The 23,971-nt window shown below is 37.0% G+C and overlaps 1 protein-coding gene and 1 non-coding gene across 3 annotated transcripts in view; both read right to left on the bottom strand.

The window, feature by feature from the left end:
• The window catches only part of Rnf115 (ring finger protein 115), a 79,274-nt gene that overhangs the window by 21,201 nt on the left and 34,102 nt on the right, over window positions 1–23,971 (bottom strand). For both annotated transcript variants that reach the window (XM_074050607.1, XM_074050608.1), the window contains one exon: window positions 19,011–19,222. In XM_074050607.1, coding sequence (XP_073906708.1) covers window positions 19,011–19,222 — 212 coding nt within the window. The remainder of the gene's footprint in view (window positions 1–19,010; window positions 19,223–23,971) is intronic.
• On the bottom strand, window positions 18,015–18,118 carry LOC141415179 (U6 spliceosomal RNA). Its single transcript, XR_012440194.1, has one exon. It is a non-coding gene; the product is annotated as a U6 spliceosomal RNA (small nuclear RNA).

A 23,971-nucleotide genomic window follows, 5' to 3' on the forward strand; every position in this document is an offset into this window, starting at 1 on the left:
CTTTTACCCCTGTTTCTCTTAGACCACTTAATCTAAGAAGCCAGCTGCCAAGTAATGGGGACATTCAAAGAACCCTATGGAGAAGCCCATATGGTGAGGAAGTGAGCCCTCCTGTGAATGAGACATCTTTGGAAGCAGGCCCAGTTAAAGTGTTCAAATGACTGAAGCCACAATTGATATTCCAAAACCACTTAGCTAAACTGCTTCTAAATCTCTGATCCTCAGAAACTGTGAGATAATAAATGTTGTCAGAAGCTGCTAAATTTTGGGGTAATCTGTTATACAACAACAGATAACTAATATAAGCTCCCCTCACATACTTGCTAATGATAGGAAGAGTAAATTATCACATGCTTCAACTGACCAATATATACACAGTGCTAATCAGGTTTGAGAAAGCAGCCTGGCTCCTTTCCTTGAAGCTCTTCAGCTGACCCCTGCCAGAGGCACCTCATCAGCAGCTTCAGCTAAGTCCTTTTCATAGTTGCTTATTCTCTGCTTATGGGCTCGTTGTTTTCTCAGTAGTAATAGAGAGAGACTGCTCAGGGACCCCAATAAATGAATGAACTGTTGTTCAGAAATTATCTTTAGTTGATACACACAATACTTAAACAGAATTGGTTTTTTGTTGCTTAAATTGTTTCTTGCTGAGCGTAGAACAGCCTGGAAGCAGAGATAGTGGGGATTAGGGGTATGCGGGGTGGCGCAAATAATGTATATACATGTGAGTAAATGTAAAAATGATAAAAAAAAAAAAAAAAGTTCCCAACCTGGCTGGGACACTTAAAAATGACATTCAAATAAAATCACATTCACTTATAAAAAAATAAATAGTTTCTTGTTAAAGGTAAATATGAAATCACGAATGAAGGAAAGCAAGGTGGTATATGTTTTCAATTTTGGCAACTCACAAAAATGGAAAAATCACCTCACAAATCTGGAGAGAAATTCACATGTTAAGACCAGGTAAGAGTCTTCACTTAGTTTCCAGAGCCACAGTCTAGGTTTTCCTCTTACTTTCCTGGCTGTTCCTCCTCGGTCTTCTTTGCTTATTCCTTTTTTTCTTCCAATATGCTAACTTTTGAGGTCCCAGGGCTCAATTTTCTGAACTCTGAGTTCTACTATTTTCTACCTTGACTCCTTTGGCAATGTCACCCAATTTTCTAACTTTAAATACCACACTTAGGCAATGACTTCCACATTTTATTTCCAGTCAAGACAGCTGCCTGCTCAGTATCTCCACTTGAATTTGTAATAAGCACTTCAAACTTATTATGTCCAAACTAAATGAACTGAATTTTTTTGTTCCAAATTTGTTCCTCCTAATACTCTCCATTGTTGGCTGATGGTGGTTCCATTTTTCCAGTTGCTCAGGTCAAAAACCTTAACTATTTTTTCTGTTACATGCCACATACCTATCAGTAAATCTTATGTCTATTCTCAAACTACATATAGAATCAAATCTTTTTCACTATTCTCATCCAAGACCCTGGCAGCTCTAGTTTAGATTAAAGCAACAGCTTCTTAAATGGTTTCTGCTTCTGCCTTTGCCCCTACCCTTTGCTGTCCTCCATTCTATTCTCAGCACAGCAGTCAGAATGACCATTTCAAGACATAATTTGCACATAAACCCTCCACTGGAAGAGAAGCCTTTATAATTACCAGTCAAGTGATTCTCTACATGATCCAATAGTCACCTCCCCTTTCTCAAGCCTAGAAATTTCTGAGACCTCATCTCCTTACTTATTCTGATCCACGTTGGTCTCTCCTTGTTGGAACATTCCTAGCTCATTCCCTTACTTCCTTTTATGTCTATTCAAATACTTTCTTATTAAGGCCTTTGCTGACTATACTTTATTCCCCTCACATTCCCTATCTCTCTTCCTTGCCTTCTCCCCCATAGCACTTAGTACTCTTTTGCTTATCCGGCTCTCCTCATTAGTATAGTCACTTTTTATTGTTTTGTTCACTATTTGGTATGCCAAATATCTAGAGTAACATCTGGTACACTGTAATATGCAATGTTCATTGAATGAATTAAGAGACTCCTACCCAGGTGGGCCTTCACTGGATGTACACTGAAAGACATCCACAATCTATTAAGATAAAAAAAGATTATAAAAACATGTATAATAACTGATCCTATGTCAATTATGAAAATGTAGATATTGTGTGTGAGAGGGTGTGTTTTAAAACATTTATAAGTGTAACTGTGGCTACTTCTGGGAAATGCATGCTTTTTAATCCATGAAAAATAGAAAACCCCTAACATTTTTAAATAAGGAAAAAAAAAGTTAACCCCAAAAGTCAATTCTCAAAATATGAGTTATGCTCACTATCAGAAAACTATGGTCCCAGGATCTGGGGTTAAGTTAGAGAGAACATAGTCATAACTCTAAGTACAACCCCAGCTGACACACACACACACACACACACACACACACAAAGACATTTATAGAGAAATAAGTAAGATTTACTTTTTTTCATGTTAGCAAAAATGTTCTACACCAATAAACAACAAAAGGAAATACACTTCATTTCAGAGGAACTCATTAGGTTGATGGGTGGAAAACAGTCTCTCAAAGGCTAATCTGAACCACTGATGAATGGATTAAGAAAATGTGGTATCTATACACAATGGAATTTTATGCAGCCATGAAGAAGAACGAAATGTTATCACTCGCTGGTAAATGGATGGAATCGGAGAACATCATTCTGAGTGAGGTTAGCCTGGCCCAAAAGACCAAAAATCGTATGTTCTCCCTCATATGTGGACATTAGATCAAGGGCAAACACAACAATGGGATTGGACTTTGAGCACATGATAAAAGCGACAGCACACAAGGGAGGGGTGAGGATAGGTAAGACACCTAAGAAATTAGCTAGCATTTGTTGCCCTTAACGCAGAGAAACTAAAGCAGATACCTTAAATGCAACTGAAGCCAATAGGAAAAGGGGAACAGGTACTAGAGAAAAGGTTAGATCAAAAAGAATTAACCTAGAAGGTAACACCCACGCACAGGAAATCAATGTGAGTCAATACCCTGTATAGCTATCCTTATCTCAACCAGCAAAAACCCTTGTCCCTTCCTGTTATTGCTTATACTCTCTCTACAACAAAATTAGAAATAAGGGCAAAATAGTTTCTGCTGGGTATTGAGGGGGTGGGGGGAGAGGGAGGGGGTGGAGTGGGTGGTAAGGGAGGGGGTGGGGGCAGGGGGGAGAAATGACCCAAGCCTTGTATGCACATATGAATAATAAAAGAAAAAAAAAGGCTAATCTGACATCTGATTTCTTAAATACAAAATATTTTGTCTACAGTGAAATCAGTATATAAACAGAAACCTGACATATAGCCCATGGAGAACCTGACAAGCAGAATAAAAAGTTGTACTGGTACTTATATCAATAAGACAAACTGCTATCAGGAAGAAACCACAGGAAAAAAATTTAAATCTATAAAACATGAAATTATAATGTACTCTCAAAACATAGAGTGATATCACAATGACAACTACTGTAAAGTGTTACCAAGTCTATGAACAATGTAAACAGACTAAGTAGGAAGAGTAGTATGCCCCTCAAAGTTATACTGCATTTCATTATATTTACATGAAAGAAAAGAGAAATGGACTAAAAACTTTCAAGTTCTATTTACTGACATACTGGTATCATATACCTTGGAGGGAAAGTATCTGATCTGCTAAGGAAATGCTTATTTCTTCTCTTAAAAACTGGGAAGACTACATGATACTGTTAAAAATTTCAAAGTATCTTTAAACAATTACAATCCCACCAAATAAAAATATTTTCATTTTTGCATTATTCTGACTCCAATACTTGCCAGCTTTTATTCACTTAGGCAATTTACCTAACCTCTCTGTGCCTCATTTCTTCTATAAAATGCAGATCTTTGCAGTTTCTTTTCCATAGGGTTATAATGAGGATTAAATAAATTAATACCAGTAAAGCATTTAGACAAGCTCTGGCACTACTCTTAGCTATTATTACTACTAATTTATATGTTCCATATATTTCTTAGAAACAATTAACAATTATCCATTCATTCAAAACAAAAATTTTGGACTTCCTAGTACACACAAGACCCTGAGTTCAATTCCCAGTACTGCAAAAACAAACAGAACAAAAAAAATTTGGCAATACTGGGTTTTGAACTCAGGGCCTCATGCTTAACTTACTAGGCAGGTGCTCTACCACCTGAATCACACCTCCACCCCAAATGTTGAATATCTATACTAAAAACAGATAACTATGCTAGAAGCTGGGAATATAGATATGAACAAAGCACCACCCTAGACCATTAAGCCCCCAAAGCAATGAAAAAGTTTACAACAGATCTAGTTCCCCCCGCCAAAAAAGATCCCAGGCCCAGATGGAATGACAGGCAACTTTTATCAAACCTTTAAGGAATAGGTAATTCATATGTAACTTAAATGATACCTAAACACAAGAAGACAGCACATGTGTATGTGTGTGTATGTGTATACTTCTTTTGAGAACTGTCTGTTCAACTCATTTGCCCATTTATTAATTGGATTGTTGATTCTTTTGGAGTTTCCTTTTTGTGCTCCATATATATTCTGGTTATTAATCTCTTGTCAGATGAGTAGGCTCTCTTCATTCTAGCGACTATTTCCTTTTCTGTGCAGAAGGTTTTGTTTGATGTAATCTCATCTGTCTGTCAATCCTTACTCTTTTTTGCTGAGCTTCTGGAGTCCTATTCAGGAAGCTGTTGCCTAGGCCTACATCTTCCATGGTTTTCCTATAGTAGTTTCAAAGTTTCAGTCTTATGTTAAGGACTTTGATACACTTTGAATTGATTTTAGTACAGGATGAGAGACAAGGATCTAGTTTCAGTCTTCTATATGTGGATACCCAGTTTTCCCAAGACCATTTGTTGAAGAGGCTAGCTTATTTTTCAGATAGGGTCTTGTATTTTTGCCCAGCCTCAGACCACAATCCTCCTACCTATGCTTCCTGTGTAGCTACGATTACAGGCGTATGCACCATTCCTAGCCATTTGTTACATTCTTAATGATTCTAAACACAAAGGCAAGTATCTGATTTTTCCTTATCTCTCCCACAATAGTCATGGATAAGCATTTATATGTTAAAACATGCATTTTTATATATTATTTTCCTTTTGTTTCTCTTTTGAAGAATAATATAATATGCATACTATGTATTTTTTAAATTATGTTTCTTAAAAAGTTAGAGAGAAAAGAAAAAAATTGTGTTTCATCCAGGCACACACCTGTAATTCCAGCATTTAGGAACTGAGGCAACATGATCACAAGTTCAAGATTAGTGTGGGCTACATAGAGAGACCTTGTCTCAAACCAAGTGTTCCATAAATTACATTGTCAGTGACTTTCAAGTAAGATAGTACAGGGCATTACAAGATTTTTGTTATAAAGGAAATGTTAGCTCTGATAGAACCAAAAAAATACAGTCTAATTTTTCTTAAGTTTTATTTTTTCAGACTTTCTACTACTTGTAACCAAAAAGAGTTCTAATACAACTATAAAAGTACTGGATAAAGACAATATCAGAAGAATATATACAAATCACTTTTTAAAACCTTGGAATAGGTGAGCCTTTCTAAGTATAAAACCCAGACACTATCCTTATCAGAGCTACAGATTTGATAGCCTAAAAGTTAAAAATATCTACACAACAAAAGTTACCAACAAGAAAAGAACAAAATGGAAAAAAATTAGTATTTGCAACATATGTAAAAGATTAATATCTATACTACATATAGAGCCCTTTAGCAATTTTTTAAAACTTCATAATAGGAAAATTGGGCATATTAATAAGCAATTTCTAGAAGAAATATTTAATTACAAGAAATAAACTTAGGTGAAAATAAAAAAATTAAAACAGAAGTAACTATCATGTTTTTGTCTACCAGATTAGCAAAGATAAAGACTGATAAGACCTAGTTTGCTGATGATATATGGTGCACTTTCAAACTCTATTGATGGGACTATAACATTTATAGCCTTTCAGAAGAGCAATTTAACAATATCAATTTTTTCAGGTCATAATATTTGATCCAGTATTTCTTTCTTAGAATTTCATCCAACAGAAATATTTCCCCAGACATTCACCCACAGGTAAGATAAAATAATTGGTGGCAGATGAGCAATAATACCTTGAACAACTTAGAAAACCCAGATAATATGTTTGAAGGCAGAGGAAACTACTAAGACACTGAGAAACAGTGAAGACTCTAGAGAGGGAACAGGGCCGGCTACTATGACTGCATTGTTGATGCAGGCAAGAGCAGTCGAGAGTCCTGTGCAGAGCTTCAGTAGAAGGCATTGCAAAGCAAATCCAGATCTTTTGGAGACTCAGGGGACATACAGCTACATCAGCTTTCCCTTTGGAACATTTACCAAATCTGAGACTACAAAGGGTAACAAATGAAATATTAAATGGAAGCCTTTGGAAAGTACAGCAGAATGTTACAACATTCTCATGTGAGTAACATTAGGGTTCAGAATGCCCTGAAGGAAGGACCCACAAAATCTATCATGTTCTAAATTAAAACCTTTAGAAGTTAAGGGTGAACCCTAAATACACTATCCTTATTAGGGCTACAGACCAGTCTTGGCTTGGCACAGTTCCTCATAGAGTCAAAACAAACATCCACTATCTCTATATGCCTAGCAAGAAAAGACTAACTCCCTCTCTGAGAAAAATAATAGTCTAGAGCTTCTATAATTTTTTGGCAGTACTGGGGTTTGAACTCAAGTCTTCGTACTTACAAGGCAGGTGCTCTACTGCTTAAGCCAAGCCTCCAGCCCTTTTTGCTCTGATTATTTTGGAGACAAGATCTCACTTTTTGCCCCAGTTTATTCTGCTGATAGGGTCTCACTTTTTGCCCAGGCTGGCGTGGAGCGCCACACAATCCTATTTTAAGCTTCTTGCCATAGCTGGGGTGACAGGCATGTGCAACTACACCTAGCTCTTTCCTTTGAGATAGGGTCCAAAATCTTCAGGATGTCAACCTTCTGTGTAGCTTGAGATAATTGGCATGGGCCCTTATGCCCTGCTATTAGCTGAGAATGGGGTCTCGAGAATTTTTTACCTGGGCTAGACTCAAACTGCGATCCTCCCGAACTCAGCCTCCAAAGTAACTAGGATTACAAGTGTGAGCTACCAGCACCCAGCTATAGAGTTTCTATAATTTTTAAACAAAATGATCTACATTTAACCAAAAATTACTAGACATAGCAAATTACAAAGCCCAAGATTACAAACCAAGAAGAAAAGATAAATAACAGAAACAGACCCAGAGGTGATATAGATATTTGAGTTACTAAGAAGGGCTTTAAATTAACTATGATTAGATAGAGAATTTCACCCAAGAATTGAGTTCATAAAGCAGTCAAATGAAAATCTGAGAAATTAAAAATATTTTATCTGAAAGAATTTATTTGATGTATTTAGCAGAAGATAAAATTAATAAGCCTTAAGGGAGGTCAATTGAAAATACTTAAAACTGAACTATAAAGAGAAAACAATAGAAAACACAGGAATATGTACATTCATAGTCATAAAAATACACAAATAAGCAAGAATGTTCAATGCAGTATAGTTTATAATGAAGAAAACAGAAAACCTAACTGGCAGAGTGGATCAAGTGGTAGAGCACCTGCCTGGCAAGCACAAGGCCCAACCTCAATACTGAAAAAAAAAAAAAAAGGAGGGGGAGAGAGGGAGGAGGAAGAAGAGATTAGATGCTTAGAGAATAAGAGAATATCCAATATTGAAAACTGCCCTCATGAAACTTGAGAAAAACTATAAGAAATATAAACTAGATTTTAAAAATTTTCTACACATAATTTAAATTTTAACATATACCTGTTGACTCATGATTTTCTTCCTGTGTGTATATTTAGAATGAAAATGTTAAGGGAGTGTTTTCCCTGGTAGATGTACCACCATGAAATGATCTGTCATAATACAGGAATATTTTCAAAACAAACTCAATAGTTACATATTTGTTTCCAAAGCCTGCCATTAGACTAGCATGGTGGTTTATACCTATATTCCACTGCTAAGGAGACAAGATCAGGAAAATCATGGTTGGAGGCTAGCCCAGGCAAAAAGTTAGCAAGACCCTATCTTAATCAATAGGTTAGGTGTGGTGGCTTGTACCTATAATCCCAGTTATACAAGAAGCTATAGGTAGGAGGATCAAGGTATGAGGCTGGCCCTGGGCAAAATGTGAGACTCTACCTGAAAAATAACTTGAAAAGGATATTATTAATGTATGCTAGTCAAAAATAATTTTTTTAAAAGTAAAAAGGGTGTCAGGGGCATGGTTCAAGTGGTAGAACTCCTGCCCTAAGTTCAAACCCTAGTATACATAGATAGATAGATAGATAGATACTTAGATAGATAGATAGATAGATATAGATATAGATAGAGCCTGACACTTACATGAAAGTGAAGTCAGACAAAAAGAAAATATTGGTACTGAGAATTTAGAGAGCCGGTAGAACCCAGAATTTCAAAATGTCCCCACAATATTTAATGGTGTGAGGAAATTAACAATAACTATGCTCATTCCCCACTGGCCACTGTTGCCTGCACTCGAGCTGGGATCCAGTTAATATGGTTTGGGTGACAAAATGTAAGATTAACAATAATAGTAGTTACATTCAAAAGAAAATGCATGAATTCACTAACACATTTTTCTCAGGATTTACTACATGTTGGTTATTATGTTGGGCTCTGGAGGAATAATGGTCCCTGACTTCTTGGAAAGTAATGGTCTAACAGGGAAGAAAGACATTAAATAACCTTTTGTCTAAGTATGTTATCTGCTGCTATAACAGAAACCGCAGCCTGGGTCAATTTTAAGCAATAAAGGCTAATCAGCTCATGGTTCTGGAGGTTGGGAAGCCGAAGCTCAAGGGGCTACATCAGTTGACAGCCTTTTTGCTGCTGTGTCAAAACACTGCAGAAGGGCCAGCCAACACACAGAGCTCACTTTTATAACTAACCCACTCCCACTACAAATCCATTCATGAGGGTGAACTCTTGGGAGTTAATCACCTCTTAAAGGTCTCCCTCCCACTACCATCACAATGGAAATTAAATTTTGATATGAGTTTTCGAGGGGACATTCAAACCATAGCAGCATGTACAAAGAAACTGATTCTATGACTCGTGCTAAAGAAAATTACACAGCAGTTTGTGAGGATACACACAAAAACCTAGCATCACCTCCTTGGAGAAGTGATACTTGAAATTATTTCCAAGGAATGGGTCTGAGTTAATCTAAGGTGGGGGACGGAGGGAGTAGGTAAAGTTGGAGGTGGAACATTTTAGCAACCAGGCATATGAAACAAAAATGTGCAAAGGCCTGTGGCTGATGAATAGAGCAATTGTGGAAAACTAAAAGGCCAGTATGGCTAGAATAGTGAAAGAGGAGAAGAGGTATGGAATAGTCAGAGAGGTACTTTAGGAACCCTAAAGGCACTTTGACTTTATGAGTGTTTATTTAATTTTTATCATTTTAAAATTTTAATAATGTTGGGTTTGTTCTTTTTTGATAGTGCTGAAGATTGAACCAGGTCTCATGAGTACTAGGCAAGCACTCTGCCACCTCAGCCCTTGCTTCATTTTTAATGATTTATTTGTCATTAATGGTGACAACATAATATTGAATTAAAAGATGTATTCCGCTGAGAGTAATAGATATCTCTCCCCAAAATGGCTTAAACTGCAAGAACATTTATTTACCTTAATGAATAGTCTGGAGGTAAACAGTCCCAGGTTTGGTATGGCAACTCATTGAAAGATAGCCCCTTCCATCTTCCTATTCTGCCTTCCTCAGCTTTAGCATGTCTCCCATACATGGTTGGAGGATGGCTGCAGCAGCTCCATACATGACATTCTTACAAAAAATGAACTAGAATTCATTTATGAGGGAACATCTTCCCAGATGTGCTTCCAGCAGATATTTTGGGTCCCAACAGCAAGAAATGGGTTACATGCCGATTCCTTATGTGCCAAGAAACCTCAGAAAGTAATCTGCCATATTCTGATTCTATTTCTGGAGGAGGTCTCTACTTGGCAAAATGATGAGTGAAAAAAATGGCTAGGCTGAGGGCTTGACTCAAGTGGTAGAATGTTTGGCTCAAGTGGTACAACACTTGCCTAACATGTGCAAGGCCCTTGGTTCAATCCCCAGTACACCAAAAAAAAAAAAAAAAGACTAACAAATATATAAATGTATAGTCAATAATGTTTGCACACATAAATATTAAGTTTCATTTCACAACACAGGTGAGTCTATTTAAAGAAAAACATTAAATAATAACGATGATGATACAGAAGAGAGAATTCATCAAGAATTATTTAAATGAATGAAATGCAGGAAACACTGAGGTAGGAAAGCCAAAACTACTTAGCTCATGATTACCCACAAAAATGGCAGGGGATGTCCACAGTTAGTGTATTTTATAAGCAACAGAAAAATTAAAATCTTCAGAAGACTTCTAAAGCATTGCTTAATGTGAAATAAATGTTAACTCTATGATACAATTAATCTGAAACAGCATGCCATTTGTTCTATTAGTTGAAGTAGCTAACAAAATTAGCAGACATTGTAGCTGGCTGCCCCTCCATTCATTCTCAACACACTTCTTCCTTGCTACCTCCCACTAAAAGATACAAAGCTAAATTCATACTCTTCCAGCTTTCCTTGTACCTGGGGACAGGGTGCATGTGATACAGTGCCCAGTGCTTTCTTTGTCAAGGGTGTAGGACAGGTTAGGCGTAGAAAAGCTTTTCCTTTCCTTAAAAAGAGGGATAAATAAGCCAGTGCTTATCTTTTCCCTTTCTAGCTAAAGTACTAAGGCAGTAAGCATGAAGGAAAGACAAAGAGAATCACAGAGATCCCTGATATGGTTGAGATATGGTTGAAACTAAGCTCCCCACAGATTTCTTTTTATGTCTAAGAAAAAACAAAACAAAACCTCTTTTTAAAACACCATCAAATCAGGTTATCTGTTACTTACATGTTACTAAGGTAACATCTGTAAAGGGCATATGAGAAAAGGAAGTTTAAGTCTCTCTCTCACTCTGCTATTAGTCAAAGGGACAATGTATAGTAGACCATAACCTCCTACAAAATAAAGAGGCAAAGCAACCAAGGAAGACTGATTCAAGCTAATGTGTTCACATTGATATTTTATTAGTCTGACAAAAAATTTCTGTGTAAAAGACTTAAAATCTGACCCCTGCCTACTTTAGTATCTAGTCTACTCAAGAGCTCTGTGAAAAAAAGTGTATATTACCTCAGACGTGAAAAATTCTAGGCATTAGAGAAATGTTACTTTCTCCTTTCATTTTTGATTGCATATAGGATATAAGGCTTCCCAAGAGCATTGATACTATATTGTATTTTAAAGCATTCATACAGTAGAAAAGATGAATTAGGTAATTCTTTCCATTCTTTGGCAATTGAAAAAAATCATTTTAAAAGTAGGGGAAAAAGGAAAAGAAAAAAGTCTTTTAGACTAAAGGGTTCATTAAAGGAACCCTAGCAGAAACTATATTTGTCCAGAAGTTATCAGCTAATAATCAGAGAAACATAACCTGATCACTTTACTCAGACACCCCAATTCTCTTATTAATATAAGGATTGTGAACAAAGACTGCTTTTTAAAATGTCTAGATCTAATTACTCTGGCCAAATTGGGATTACTTCAGCTTCAACATTAATGATTTTTTTTAATTCATGAGTTCAAGCTGAAATAATAAGCAGACAGAGTAGGCAGAGCAGGGAGAAGGAAAAAACTTTTTATAAAAGATAGTCAAGTATCTCTAGAAGGCATTAAAGAAATAAAGATACAAGTGTAAAATTATTTCACAGCTATTAAAGTAATAATTCAGGTAAGAATTATGAATGAATGTTAATTACATTAGGTGGAAAACTATTAAGGAGCCAGTCACTCACTCTAGATTATGTATTAATTACAAAAAGAAGGATACCTTTATAAGAACAAAATGTAGCAAGGTGGTATATGACTGCAATCCCAGCACTCAGGAGACTGAGTCATGAAGATCTTAACTTCAAGGTCAGTATGAGCTATGTAGTGAATTTGAGGCCAGGCTGAGATACACAGCAAGACCTCTTCTCAAAGACCCCCCCAAAAACAAACAAAAGAAAAGAGAACATGTATTACCCATGATGGAACAATCTGACGCCATATGCACTCCTGCTGTGGTACACTAAAAAGAATACATCATCTATTTTATATTCTTGCCAGATAATTAATCTGAATAAAGAAACAATAAGGTCAGAGATGATACTCAGTGGTAGAGCACTGAATGAGACATGTGTGAGGCACCTCAAGTAAATAAATACATTTCTTTCCCAAAAAAAAAAGAGAAAGAAACAATCAGACAAATCTAAATTATATTGGACATCCTGGGTGGGGAGAAAGGAGGGAAATTAGTGTGGATTTTAAAAACACTACTGGGAGGTGAAAAAATCTTTAAGAGGAGCCTAGCAGGGTGCAGTGGTTCACAACTGTAATCCTAGCTACATAAAAGACAGGGAGAGGCAGAAAGTTTACAAGATCCCATCTCAACCAATAAAAGCTGATCATGGTGGCATGTGCCTGACATTCGAGCAAGGCATAAAATAGGAAGATTACAATCCAGGCCAGCCAGGGCCTAAATTTGAGACTCTATTCAGAAAAATAACCAAAGTAAAAAGAGATTGGGGCTTGATTCAAGTGGTATCTCATCTACTTAGCAAGCACAAGTCCCTGAGTTCAAACCCTAGTACCACAAAAAAAAAGAAAACAAGAGGTAGGGCCTAGTGAAAGATAGTTAGGTCATTAGGGTATATTGGGACCCTATTTCTTTCTCTTTGCTTTCCTGCTGACATGAGGTACAGAGGCCTTCTCCATCATATGCTTCTGCCATGACATATTGCCACAGGCCCAAAGCAATGGGGCTATTCAACAATGAACTGAAATCTCTGAAACCATAAACCAGAAGAAATCTTACCTCCTTTAAGTTGCTTTATCCCAGTTATTCATTACAGAGATGGAAAGCCGATTAGCATATCAGCTGACAGCACAAACCAGACCCCTTAGCCATCAGCTAGTATTCCTCACTAGACATGTAAGCACAAAAGTATGCAGATGACTCTAGTCTCCACCTTAAGGTCTTCCAGCTATTGCCCCAGATATCATACAGCAGATACAAAATATCTATCCATACCATATCTGAATTTCTAACCAAAGAAACTAAAAGGGAATATACAATTATCATTGTTTCATGTCACCAAGTTTCATAGTAATCTGTTATGTAACAATGGATAACTAATATAGAGTCTAATAAGGCAAAAATTTTCATTTTCTCCAATAGTACTCATCTCAGAGGGCTGTTAGGAACATGAAATGAGCTAAGGGATGCCATATCTGGCATAATTCACTCAATGAATGCTAGCTAATATTAATATGGCTTCATCTTGGATAGTTATAACTACAATAAAGAAATGAAATGCATGAAGAACCTAGGGGAGTACAAAGTAGGGGCATCTGGAAGGTCATAGGAAGCTTCCTAAATTGAGCAAAGGAGTAATTTAATTGGATTGAGAAAGCAGTAGAAGTATTTCTGCTTGAGAAAACAGAGTAAGCAAAGGTACAGAAGCATCGGGCGGCATAGTCCGTGCAGAAAACATTAAGTCTGGTATTAGTAGTATAAAAGAAAAGCAGGAAGTGACAGGAAACAATGTTGTAGAGATTGGAGTGTCTAAAACATAGACTGCCTTATTATGTGAAGTTATGGAGCCATGCACAGGTGGCTATTCAGGAGGCAGAGATAAGGAGGATTAATGTTCAAAGCCAACCCAGACAGACAGTTTTTGAGACCCTGTCTTGAAAATACCCAATACAAAATGGGGCTGGTGGAGTGGCTCAAGTGGTAGAGCACCTGCCTAGCAAGCATAACGCCCTGAGTTCAAACTCCAGTACTGCTCAAAAAACAAACAGGGAAGGAAGGAAGAAGGAAAAGGATCAAGTTTGGAAGAGAAGAACTTAGCATTCATCTTAGTGAGTTTGGAGTTTCTTTAGAATTTATGATAGAAATGTTGAACAAGAAGTTATATATTTAAGCCATGAATTGAGAGAAAAGGTCAAAACAGGAATATGGGTATGAGGGTTTTTAGTATACAGGTAATTATTAGATCTGTGAGAGGACTTGAGAATAAACACAGATAGCTTATATATCTTTGGTTCTCAACATCCCCAGGGGGAGTTTTTGGTTGTTATAATTGGAACAGAACAGGGGAGTTGTCATAGGTATGCAGTGGAAAGACAGGAAGGCTGCTGAACATCTTACAGTGCACAGGAGTGCCTTATACAACAAAGAATTATGCAGCCCAAAATGTCAATAGTCCTGAAGTTGAAAAGCCCTGTAGAATAGAGGAAAAGCAGAATAAAGAACACGACTTAAAAAAAACCATAAGTAAACCTACATGAAGGAAAAGTAAGAGCTGGGGGGTATAATTTAGTGGTAGAGCACATGTTCTGCTTAGCATATACAAAACCCTAGTAAAGAAAAAGAGAAGAGGTAAATCAAGAAAATATAGCTTGGTGCCAGTGGCTCATACCTATAATCCTAGCTACTCAGAAGGTAGAGGTCAGGAAGATCATGATTTGAAACCAGCCCAGGCAAACAGTTTTCAAGATCCTACCTCGAAAAAGCCCATCACAAAAAAGGGCTGGCAGAGTGGTTCAAGGTGTAGGCCCTGAGTTCAAGTCCTAGTATTGCAAAAAAAAAAAAAGCACTACCACAGAAGTCAGCAGTACAGAACTCTTCAAAGGAGAAGAAAAAGAGCAAAAAAGTCAAGTCAAGTGAATTGGACTTATACAATAAAATGTTTAAAGTACTTGCTGGGTCTGCAATTAGAATATCATCAGGATTTTAGTGAAAGAAGGGCCATATTATAGTAGATAGGAGAATAATGGGAGATGAAAAAGTATATAAAGCAAATGTAGTTGTACCTTAAGAAATTTTATTGAAAAGGAAAACAGAAGTTGGGCAACAACTAAAGAAGTGATTCTCAATCCTGGCTACAGTGAGAATAACCTTGGCAGCTTTTAAAAATTACCAAAGCCTACTAAAAAACTAAAAAAAAGTAAAGAAAAATTACCAATACCTGCCTGAATCTTAACACAATTAAATTACAATCCTTGCACATGGGTCTAGGTATCAGTATTTTTTAAATATCCTTAGTGATGTTTTAATAAATCTCTTTGTTGCTTAATTTGGCCAAAAAGGTCAAATTGGCACTGACTTCTGATCTGTTTGATGTAACTTGCCCTCCTCCATGGGACAGAATCTGACTTTCTGGACTCCTGCACTGATGGACAAACTGCCACATTGGCAAAATCTTCAGAGACAACTGTTCAGAAAAAGAGTTTAAGAGGATGTAACCCCCAACTTCTCAGAGAAACAAGTGGCATTCAGCCACACAAGACAGTTCAAGAGGACTGCACAAGTGAAGGGACTTCTCCAGATGCTGATGGAGTCAATTATGCCAGACCTCTGAAAGCAACCAAAGCTGAGAGATTTTAAAAAGGAAGGGGGGTGTCTTATACATGTGCTCTAATAGTTAAGCCTTCTAGGCTTCTGGTAAAAGGCAAAGTCATATCTTTGGCCAAGGTATTCTGTTTAAGCAAAAGCAATATAATTTTCAATGGTATCTAACTTCTGCTTAGGGACGCTGTGAGTCTTCTTTCTGTATAGAACTGACTCACTGATTTTTACTCTCTAATTGGACTGACACCTGCCCCCCAATACACCTGACCCTAATGCAGTCAGCCTTTAACTGCCCACTATAGCAACAGTCCAAAATAAAGGACTATCTAAAAGTTAAACATAGCTATAGGTATAAAAAGATAAAGTAACCATAGACCATAGAATATAGATAAAGTAACCATAAGACTCTCTGTCACTTTTCAAAATTACTTCATCTTTCCTGCCACACCTGGCAGGGTCCCTTCCAATGCTCCTATCATTGTTAATGTTCAGGTCATATCTTCTAAATCAAATTTATCTCTTCCAGACTAAAAGTCTTTAGGACCCAAATCATGAGGCAACAAAGCTATTTTTCTCTGAAACAAACGAGGTCTCCATGAGTAACCCAGATCTCCATGAGAAACCTTAACTATGCTGGACAACAATTCAGACACCTTGTGTCCAAATGAGCCCCAAGGGAAAGAAATAAGAGATAATCTCCCTTTACAGGTAGGGTCTGTTTCCCCTTGTCAGCTCGAAGCAGACACTGAAGATGGACTGCCCCCCTTCAGCAACCCCCAAAAAAGACTATTTTGGAATATTATCTCTTAGAGGGAATTTGAGGCAGGATAGAAGTAGGAAAAGTTTGAGGCTCATGTAGGTTGCCTGGAGATGACACAGACTACCCTTACCTGGCTGGGAACCGCTTATGCCCCTCCCCACTTGTTCATTATTGGGTGGGAATCTCCTGGGTCTGCCCTCCCATGGGTTAGTGTAGGTTTTAAAAGCACCTGAAGAGCTCTCTCTGCTTCAGGCCTCCACCTGAGCCTCACCATGCTCCCCTTTATATTTCCCTCCCCTAACTTATAATAAACTCCCTTTACATCCATGTGTTCTGCTTGGATTCCTCCATTTGGAGCACAAGGACCAACATCTTCTGAGAACAGCCATTGCTTTTAACAGTGACACTAACATACAACCAGGTCTGAAAACCACAAAACTAGAGGGAAAAAAAAAAAAAAAGCTGGCCAAGGGTATAAAGAAAACAAAAAAAGGAAAATGGATGAAACAAAATCCCAGAAAAAATAGGGAAGGAATGGTTCAGGAACATAGGTTGATGGGATTGTCACAGATCAAGAAAGTAAACTGACAGAAGAAATGAATGTTGATATTGAGAAACTAGACACAGGGGATTTGAGGAGTTCACACCTAATTTTCATAATGGAGAAGATAAGTCAGCTGCTGAGAATCAGTTACTGGCTAGAAAGTACAGATAGTAAATGTGATGAAAATTAAAAACATTTGCTGAAGGAAAATAAAACAGAAGACTAATCAAAAGCACTGACAGGATGGGCTTACACCTGTAATCCTAGCTACTTGAGAAGCTGAGATGAGAAAGACCGTGGTTCAAAGCCCAGCTGGGCAAGAAAAAAAAACCCCAAAAAAAACTTGAAAATGGAAAAAAGCTGGGTGTAGTGGCATGTGCCTGTCATTCCAGTGGTGATGCCAGAAGCTTAAAATAGGTGGATTACAATCCAGGCTGTCCTGGGCAAAAGTGAGACTCTATCTCCAAAACAACCAGTGAAAAGACCTGGAAGCATGGCTCATGTGGTAGAACACCTGCCTCGTAAGCAAGTCCTGAGTTTAAACTCCAATATTGTTTTAAAAAAAGAGAAAGAAAGAAAGCAAAAAGCACTGACAGGCCAATGGAGATAAAATGCAGGGGCACCAATAAGCACATTTATATGACTTTCCTCCAGCAGTACTTAAGTATTTCCTAGTAGAGGAGCAAGGTAAAAGAGTACCACAGCACTGATCCACAATTGGCCCTTTAGTGGGTAGGAGGGAAAAAAAAGATGTTCATTTTAGTTGAGAGGCATAATGATACGGTCCCAAACAGGTAGAGAAGGGAACATAATCTATAAGCAACTTAACTGGAGTAAGATACAGTGGAGTTACCTCTGGGCACCATGAACAATTACAACCATCTGAGATTTCACTGATTTTTTTTGTCCTGCACAATCCCAGTAAATCAGACTTCCCCTAATCTCCAGTTAACTTTGAGATGCACAAAGCATAAGATGAACTAATGGACAGATAGAGATAACTGCTAAGGCAAGTATGTAGTAAAATCTTAATAGAAAAGTCTAGAGGGGGGTGGATTGTAGGCTCTAGATCGGTGTTATCCAATAGGACTTTCTTTTTCTTTTTCCTTAATGGAATGCTTCACGAATTTGTATGTCATCCTTGCACAAGGACCATGCTAATCTTCTCTGTATCGTTCCAATTTTAGTAGCAAGCACCCAATAGGACTTTCTGAAATGATAGAAATGTTCTCTAATCTGTGCTATCACATATGGTAACTACTAGCTATATTTGGCCACTGAGTCCTTGAAATGTGCCTAGTGGGCCTGAAGAATTTTAAATTTTACTAACTTTTAATTAATTTAAATTTAAGTTGATATAGTTCCATGTGGCTAGTGGCTACTGTATTAAACAGTGCATCACTAGATTCATACAGACCTAGGTTCAAGTCCAAGATCTACCACTGACTTACTTTACTTCTGAGTATCCATTTAATTCTTATACAAAATGAAAATAGGAACAGCACCTATTACTTCATACAGATTAAGTGAAATGAAGCACAGTTCTTTACACAAGGCAGATACTTAAAATTAACGTTTATTATTCCTACTAAATGATATCCATGAGATCAAGGACCACCATCTGTTTTCTCTCCACTATATCCCCAATAGTCTATTCATAAAAGATATTTGGTGAAATTGTTGCATGAATGTTTCTGCAGTCACAAGACTTTACATTTATTCCTATTAGATCTTACATTAAGCCCATTGCTCCAATCTGTTAAAATCTAGATCTAGATCTTTGAATCCTAATGTTATACTTGATATACCTTTTAGTATCTTTTGAAATTGATAATCATATCACATGTATATCCATCTTAGACATTAAAAAAAATGTTAACCAGAGACCATTATTAGCTTTATCACCCTGTATTTTATTTCACTCATTAGCAGATATTAATTGAGCATAAACATTCAATTTAGCTTTATTTTCACCCTGTCAATACATTTCTGTCTTGTCCAAAAAGATAATAAGTATGAGAATCTTATAAAGATTAGATTATACCAATAAGATCTTCATTGAAACCTACCCTTAAGAAAGTTTCAACTACAACAACTCACCCTTCAATAGCTGGAGATCTGTCAGGATGAGTACTTCCACGAGACCTGTATCTCCGAGTCATTGGCAGCCTTGGAGGCCGACTTGGTCCCCACAAGTCAGTATGAGTTTGGTGACCCCTCTCATTGACTCTGTTATCTTGGTCCAGTGGATTGCTACTTAAAAATGGTCTAAAATCTTGGAAAAACATTGTGTGATCCAAATTGTCCCAGAGCTAGTAAAAAAACAGAAATAAATGACATTAGGAAGAAGGAAGAAATAATGAAGAGAGGAATAACTTTAATACTTTGAAATTCAGCAACTCCAAAATAATGGAGTATGTTTCCCCAATTCCATGGAAGAGGAAAAAAGGGTTTTTTTTCTTGTGCTAAGAGGGTTTGAAGTCAGGCCCTCAAGGGCCTCATGCTTGCTAGGCAAGCACTCTACCACTTGAGCCATGCCACAGTACTTTTTGCTTTAGGTATTTTTTAAATTTATTTTTTAGCAGTACTGGGGTTTGAATTCAGGGTCTCACATTTGCAAGGCAGGCGCTCTACCACTTGAACCACTCCACCAGCCCTGCTTTAGTTATTTTTTGAATAGGATCTCACATTTATGCCCATCAGGCCTGGACTGCATTTCTCCTATTTATCCTTCCTGACTATCTGGGAGGACAGGCATGCCAGCTTTTATTGGTTGAGGTGGGGTATAACAAACTTTTTGCTTGGCTTTAAATCTCATAATCTCTGCCTCCCGAGTAGATAGGATCACAGTTATGAGCCACAAGCTGGCTTTTATTTTGTTTTGTTTTGTGGGGGTGGGTTTTGGTGTTACCGGGTGTTTGAACTCAGGATCTCGCAAGACCTGGCAGGTGCTCTACCACGTCAGCCACACCTCCAGTCCAAAAAAATGTCTTTAAAGTGCATATAGAGTCCCTGAATTCAAAACCCAAGAACTAGCACAAAAAAAAAAAGTAGTCTCTAAAGTGTATACAGGGGCTGGGGACAGGTAGGGGACAGTAAACAGCACTTGCTTTACATGTACACGGTCCTAGCTAAATAAATAATGTGCATATATATGGGGAAAAAACTTGAAAATTAATTTTCTTCATATAGTAACAAGCAAGCCAATGCCTGGCTCCTTTTCTTGACACTTAGCTTATATCCACATGCTTCTGACCAGTTTCCCCTTCAGAAATATAAATATAAGCCAAAAGTGACCACAGACTTCTGTCCCAAACATAATCAACCACAGAACTAACGCTATATATACTCTTGTGCTTTGCCACAAATGACACCTACATTCCCACTAAGATTTAAATAAAATGAATGCATATATCCACCATAAAGTCAAGACAGATGTCCACAAAATACTTCTTTTGACTTGGCATCTGCATGAGAGGGACTGCATCAAAGCTGTCTGGTAAGAGCATTCTGTGAAACATATTTTTATCAGTAAAAGGGGGTGCTACAGGTGGGGAGTTGGGTTTGAGAAAAGAATCACTTAAGGAAAGGGGCTAAATGAGGGAATCGCCTTAAAATAAAAGTTTTTTGTATCTGTACACCATATATTTCTAAAGATCTACAGAATATTACTTAGTGTACACCATACACCAAGTATATAACACTAGTGACACAATCTGTTTGTTTTAAAATTTTAAGTTAAACAAAAGCTTATTATTTAGTGTATACACTAAACAAGGCCCCAAAACTTCTTAGCATATGACTCAGGTCTTCAAAGTCCTCATAGCTCTTCTACTCCAGACTCTTCCACACTAATAACAGTCTCCTCACCCAGAGAAAGGATTAACAGCCTAGTGGGATGTTAAGCTGAGCTAAATACAGACCTCACTTCAGTATTAGTCTGGCATCTAATAACCTGCTAAATCAACTCTCCAAATTATGGAATTTGATAGGTTTGTCAGTAATGTTATTTTTTGCTAATTTTTTCCAGCTTACAATTTGCTTTTTAATTTCTGAAGATATTTCCTCTTTTTAATTGAAAAAATGCAGAATATAAAATACGCATAATATAGTCTCCATTCACCCAGGTGTGATCAATCTCTACCTCTAACTCTACTCCCACACCAGAAGTTAATTTCGTATGTAGCATTCCAGATGATAAAATATCTGTATGTATTTGCATCTGTGTGTTTTTGTTATGTATGTATACATATATAAACACATATACCTAGGTTTTTAAAAAAATATTATACTACACACACATTCACCTTCATTCAATAAATGCTTGTTATCCATGTACCATGCCCTAATCACCTTTGGGGAACTGCCAGGCTCTAACAAAGCAGGCTCTTTTTCTTTTAGTCACACTGGGATTAGAACTCAGGACCTCACACTTGCTAGGCAGGCGCTCTACCATCTGAGCCACTGCACCAGTCCCCAAACAGGCTTTTAAAAAAATAAAAGAAAAAGAATTCTCTGCTTCAAAAGATTTTATTTTCAAGTGGAAAAAACAGACACTATCCCCATGCCACTCAAAAAGAGGAAAAGGAAAGTGCAATATGATAGCTAAAGATAAAGTGCAATGGAGCAGAAATAGGCTGACATGGGAACGCCTTGTCATTCTTTTCAATAGCAGCAAAGCTATTGAAGTATTTCAATTGACCTATGTATGCTACATAGTACTTAAAATTTGTTTCACAATATATTGTATTTGATACATGTAAAACAGAATGAATACATAAGATATAAGAAAATAAAACATATGCCCACCTAACCATCTCTCAGCTCATCTCCCCAAAACTATTGAAATTCTTTGTGCAGCCTTCTGACCTCCATAGATAATCTCTGCTCTAAATTTATTTACCATTCCCTGGCTTTTCATTCAAAATTTAACTACAAATGTGCACAACCTCCACCCTCAAATAAAATGTGCCTTACTAATTTCTCTGGCACTTGCTTTTTTAGCTCCACACGTTGATGCATATTATCATTATTCACTCATTTTTATATACTTTTTATGCCATACTAAAAATATTTTATCCTATATTCGGGCAGGGTGGTGCATGCCTGAAACCCCAGCCTTCAGGAGGCTGAGCAAGATCCTGTCTTCTCCCAAAAAATTTTGAGCCCCCTATCAATAAACATCTAGATTGTTTCAGTTTTTTATATTACCAAAGACTACCTACTGTGAACATCATTTTATGTGGCTTTTGTGAAAGAAGTGTAAGAGTTTCTTGATCGTGTTCTGTACTACTATTGTATGGTCTGTATATATCTTTTCTTTTTTTCGTGGTGGTACTAGGGTTTGAACTCAGGACTTCATGCTTGCTAGGCAAGTGCTTTACCAGTTGAATTCTACCACCCCCTTGGCTCTTTTTTGCTTTAGTTATTTTTTTCAGATAGGATCTCATGCTTTTTGCCCCAGGCAGTCTTGGTCTGCAATCCTCCTATCTACACCTCAGCTATTTTGATTACAGAAGTGCACCACATTTGGCTTATTTTATTAAGATGGGGTCTCACTAACTTTGTACCAGGTCTGGCCTTGAACTGTGATCCTCCTGATCTCTGCCTACTCAGTAGCTAGGATTACAGGCATATTCAACCTCTAGTATTCTATATATCTTCAACTTTATAAGGTAATGCCAAAATTATTTTCCAAAATGGTTGTAGCAACTTACACATTCACCAAGATTGTTTAAGACTTTACACTGTGTCACATCTTAACAAGCACTTGATGTCACAGGACTGTTTTTCTTCTCCAGTTTTTAGCAATCTGGTGGTCTTTTTGTTTTTGGTGTGTAAGAACCAATAAGAAAGTTTATTTACAAATGCATATTCTTTGGTCTGATGACAGAAAGTAAATTTAATAAGGTCTGTGCTGAGCTTGAAAGAAACTTAAGCATTTCTTGGAGAGCAGGTCTATTAGTAATGAACTCCTAAACTATTATTTATCTGGGTATGTCTTGATTTCCTTCATTCCCAAAGGACAGTTTAACTGGATTTAGAATTCTTGGTTGGCAGTATTTTCCCTTTCAGCTAAGTGTTTGCATGGTTGCAGTAAACTTCTATCTTCCAGAGTTGTGACAGCTTAACCTTGACATTTTTTGCTGCTTTTATTGTTTCTGCAGAGGTTATTGTGGTTTTAGTTACCATTCTCTGATACTAATAAGGCTAAGCAGCTTTTTGTGTATTTACCAGCCATTCACACTTCTTTTCTTTCATGTATTTCATCCACTTTTATATTGAAAAGACTTAGTAACTGATTTGTAACAGTTCTTTATATAGTCTGAATACTAACTTGTTTTCAGTTGTATGTATTGTAAGTATCTTCTTGCCAAGTGGTTCATTTTTTCACTTTTTCTGAAATCTCTTTAAGCTTAATTTTAATGCAACACAAAGTGATTTATGCTTTTGGGGTCTTAAGACCCAAGCACTGGTGGCTCACATCTGTAATGCTAGCTACTTGAAAGGCTGAGATGAAGAGGATCCGTTTGAGGCAATCCCAAACAGTTTGAGAGATCCCATCTCCAAAATAAACAGAGCAAAATGGACTGGAGGTGTGGCTCAAGCAGTAGAAACCCCAGTACACTTAACACACACACAAAAAAAAACTCTCTCCTAAATGGGCTGAAGTGTAGCTCACTTTCCTAACATATAGAGGGCCTTGGGTTTGATCCTAGCATTAAAAAAAAACAAAAACAAAAACAAAAAAAACAAAGTTTCTCCTTTATTTTTTCAAGTAAATTTTAACATTTTGTTTTATAAACATGTCTTTAGCCTAAGGCATTAAAATTAAGCTTAAAGAGCCTTTTTGTAAGGCTTAATGTAGGGATTAAACTTAATTTTTTCCACACAGATAATCAATTGTCCCAACACCTTTTATTAAACAATTCCTCCTTTTTTTTTGCTAGTCTGGAGTGCTGTATCTTTCATAGCAAATTTGCATTATGTGCCTCGATCTACTTTGAGTGGCTTTAATCAGGTCTATTGATTTGCACAGATAGCAGTCTTAATTATTACAA

The sequence above is a fragment of the Castor canadensis genome, chromosome 12, assembly GCF_047511655.1.
Source record: "Castor canadensis chromosome 12, mCasCan1.hap1v2, whole genome shotgun sequence".
NCBI classification, from domain to species: domain Eukaryota; kingdom Metazoa; phylum Chordata; class Mammalia; order Rodentia; family Castoridae; genus Castor; species Castor canadensis.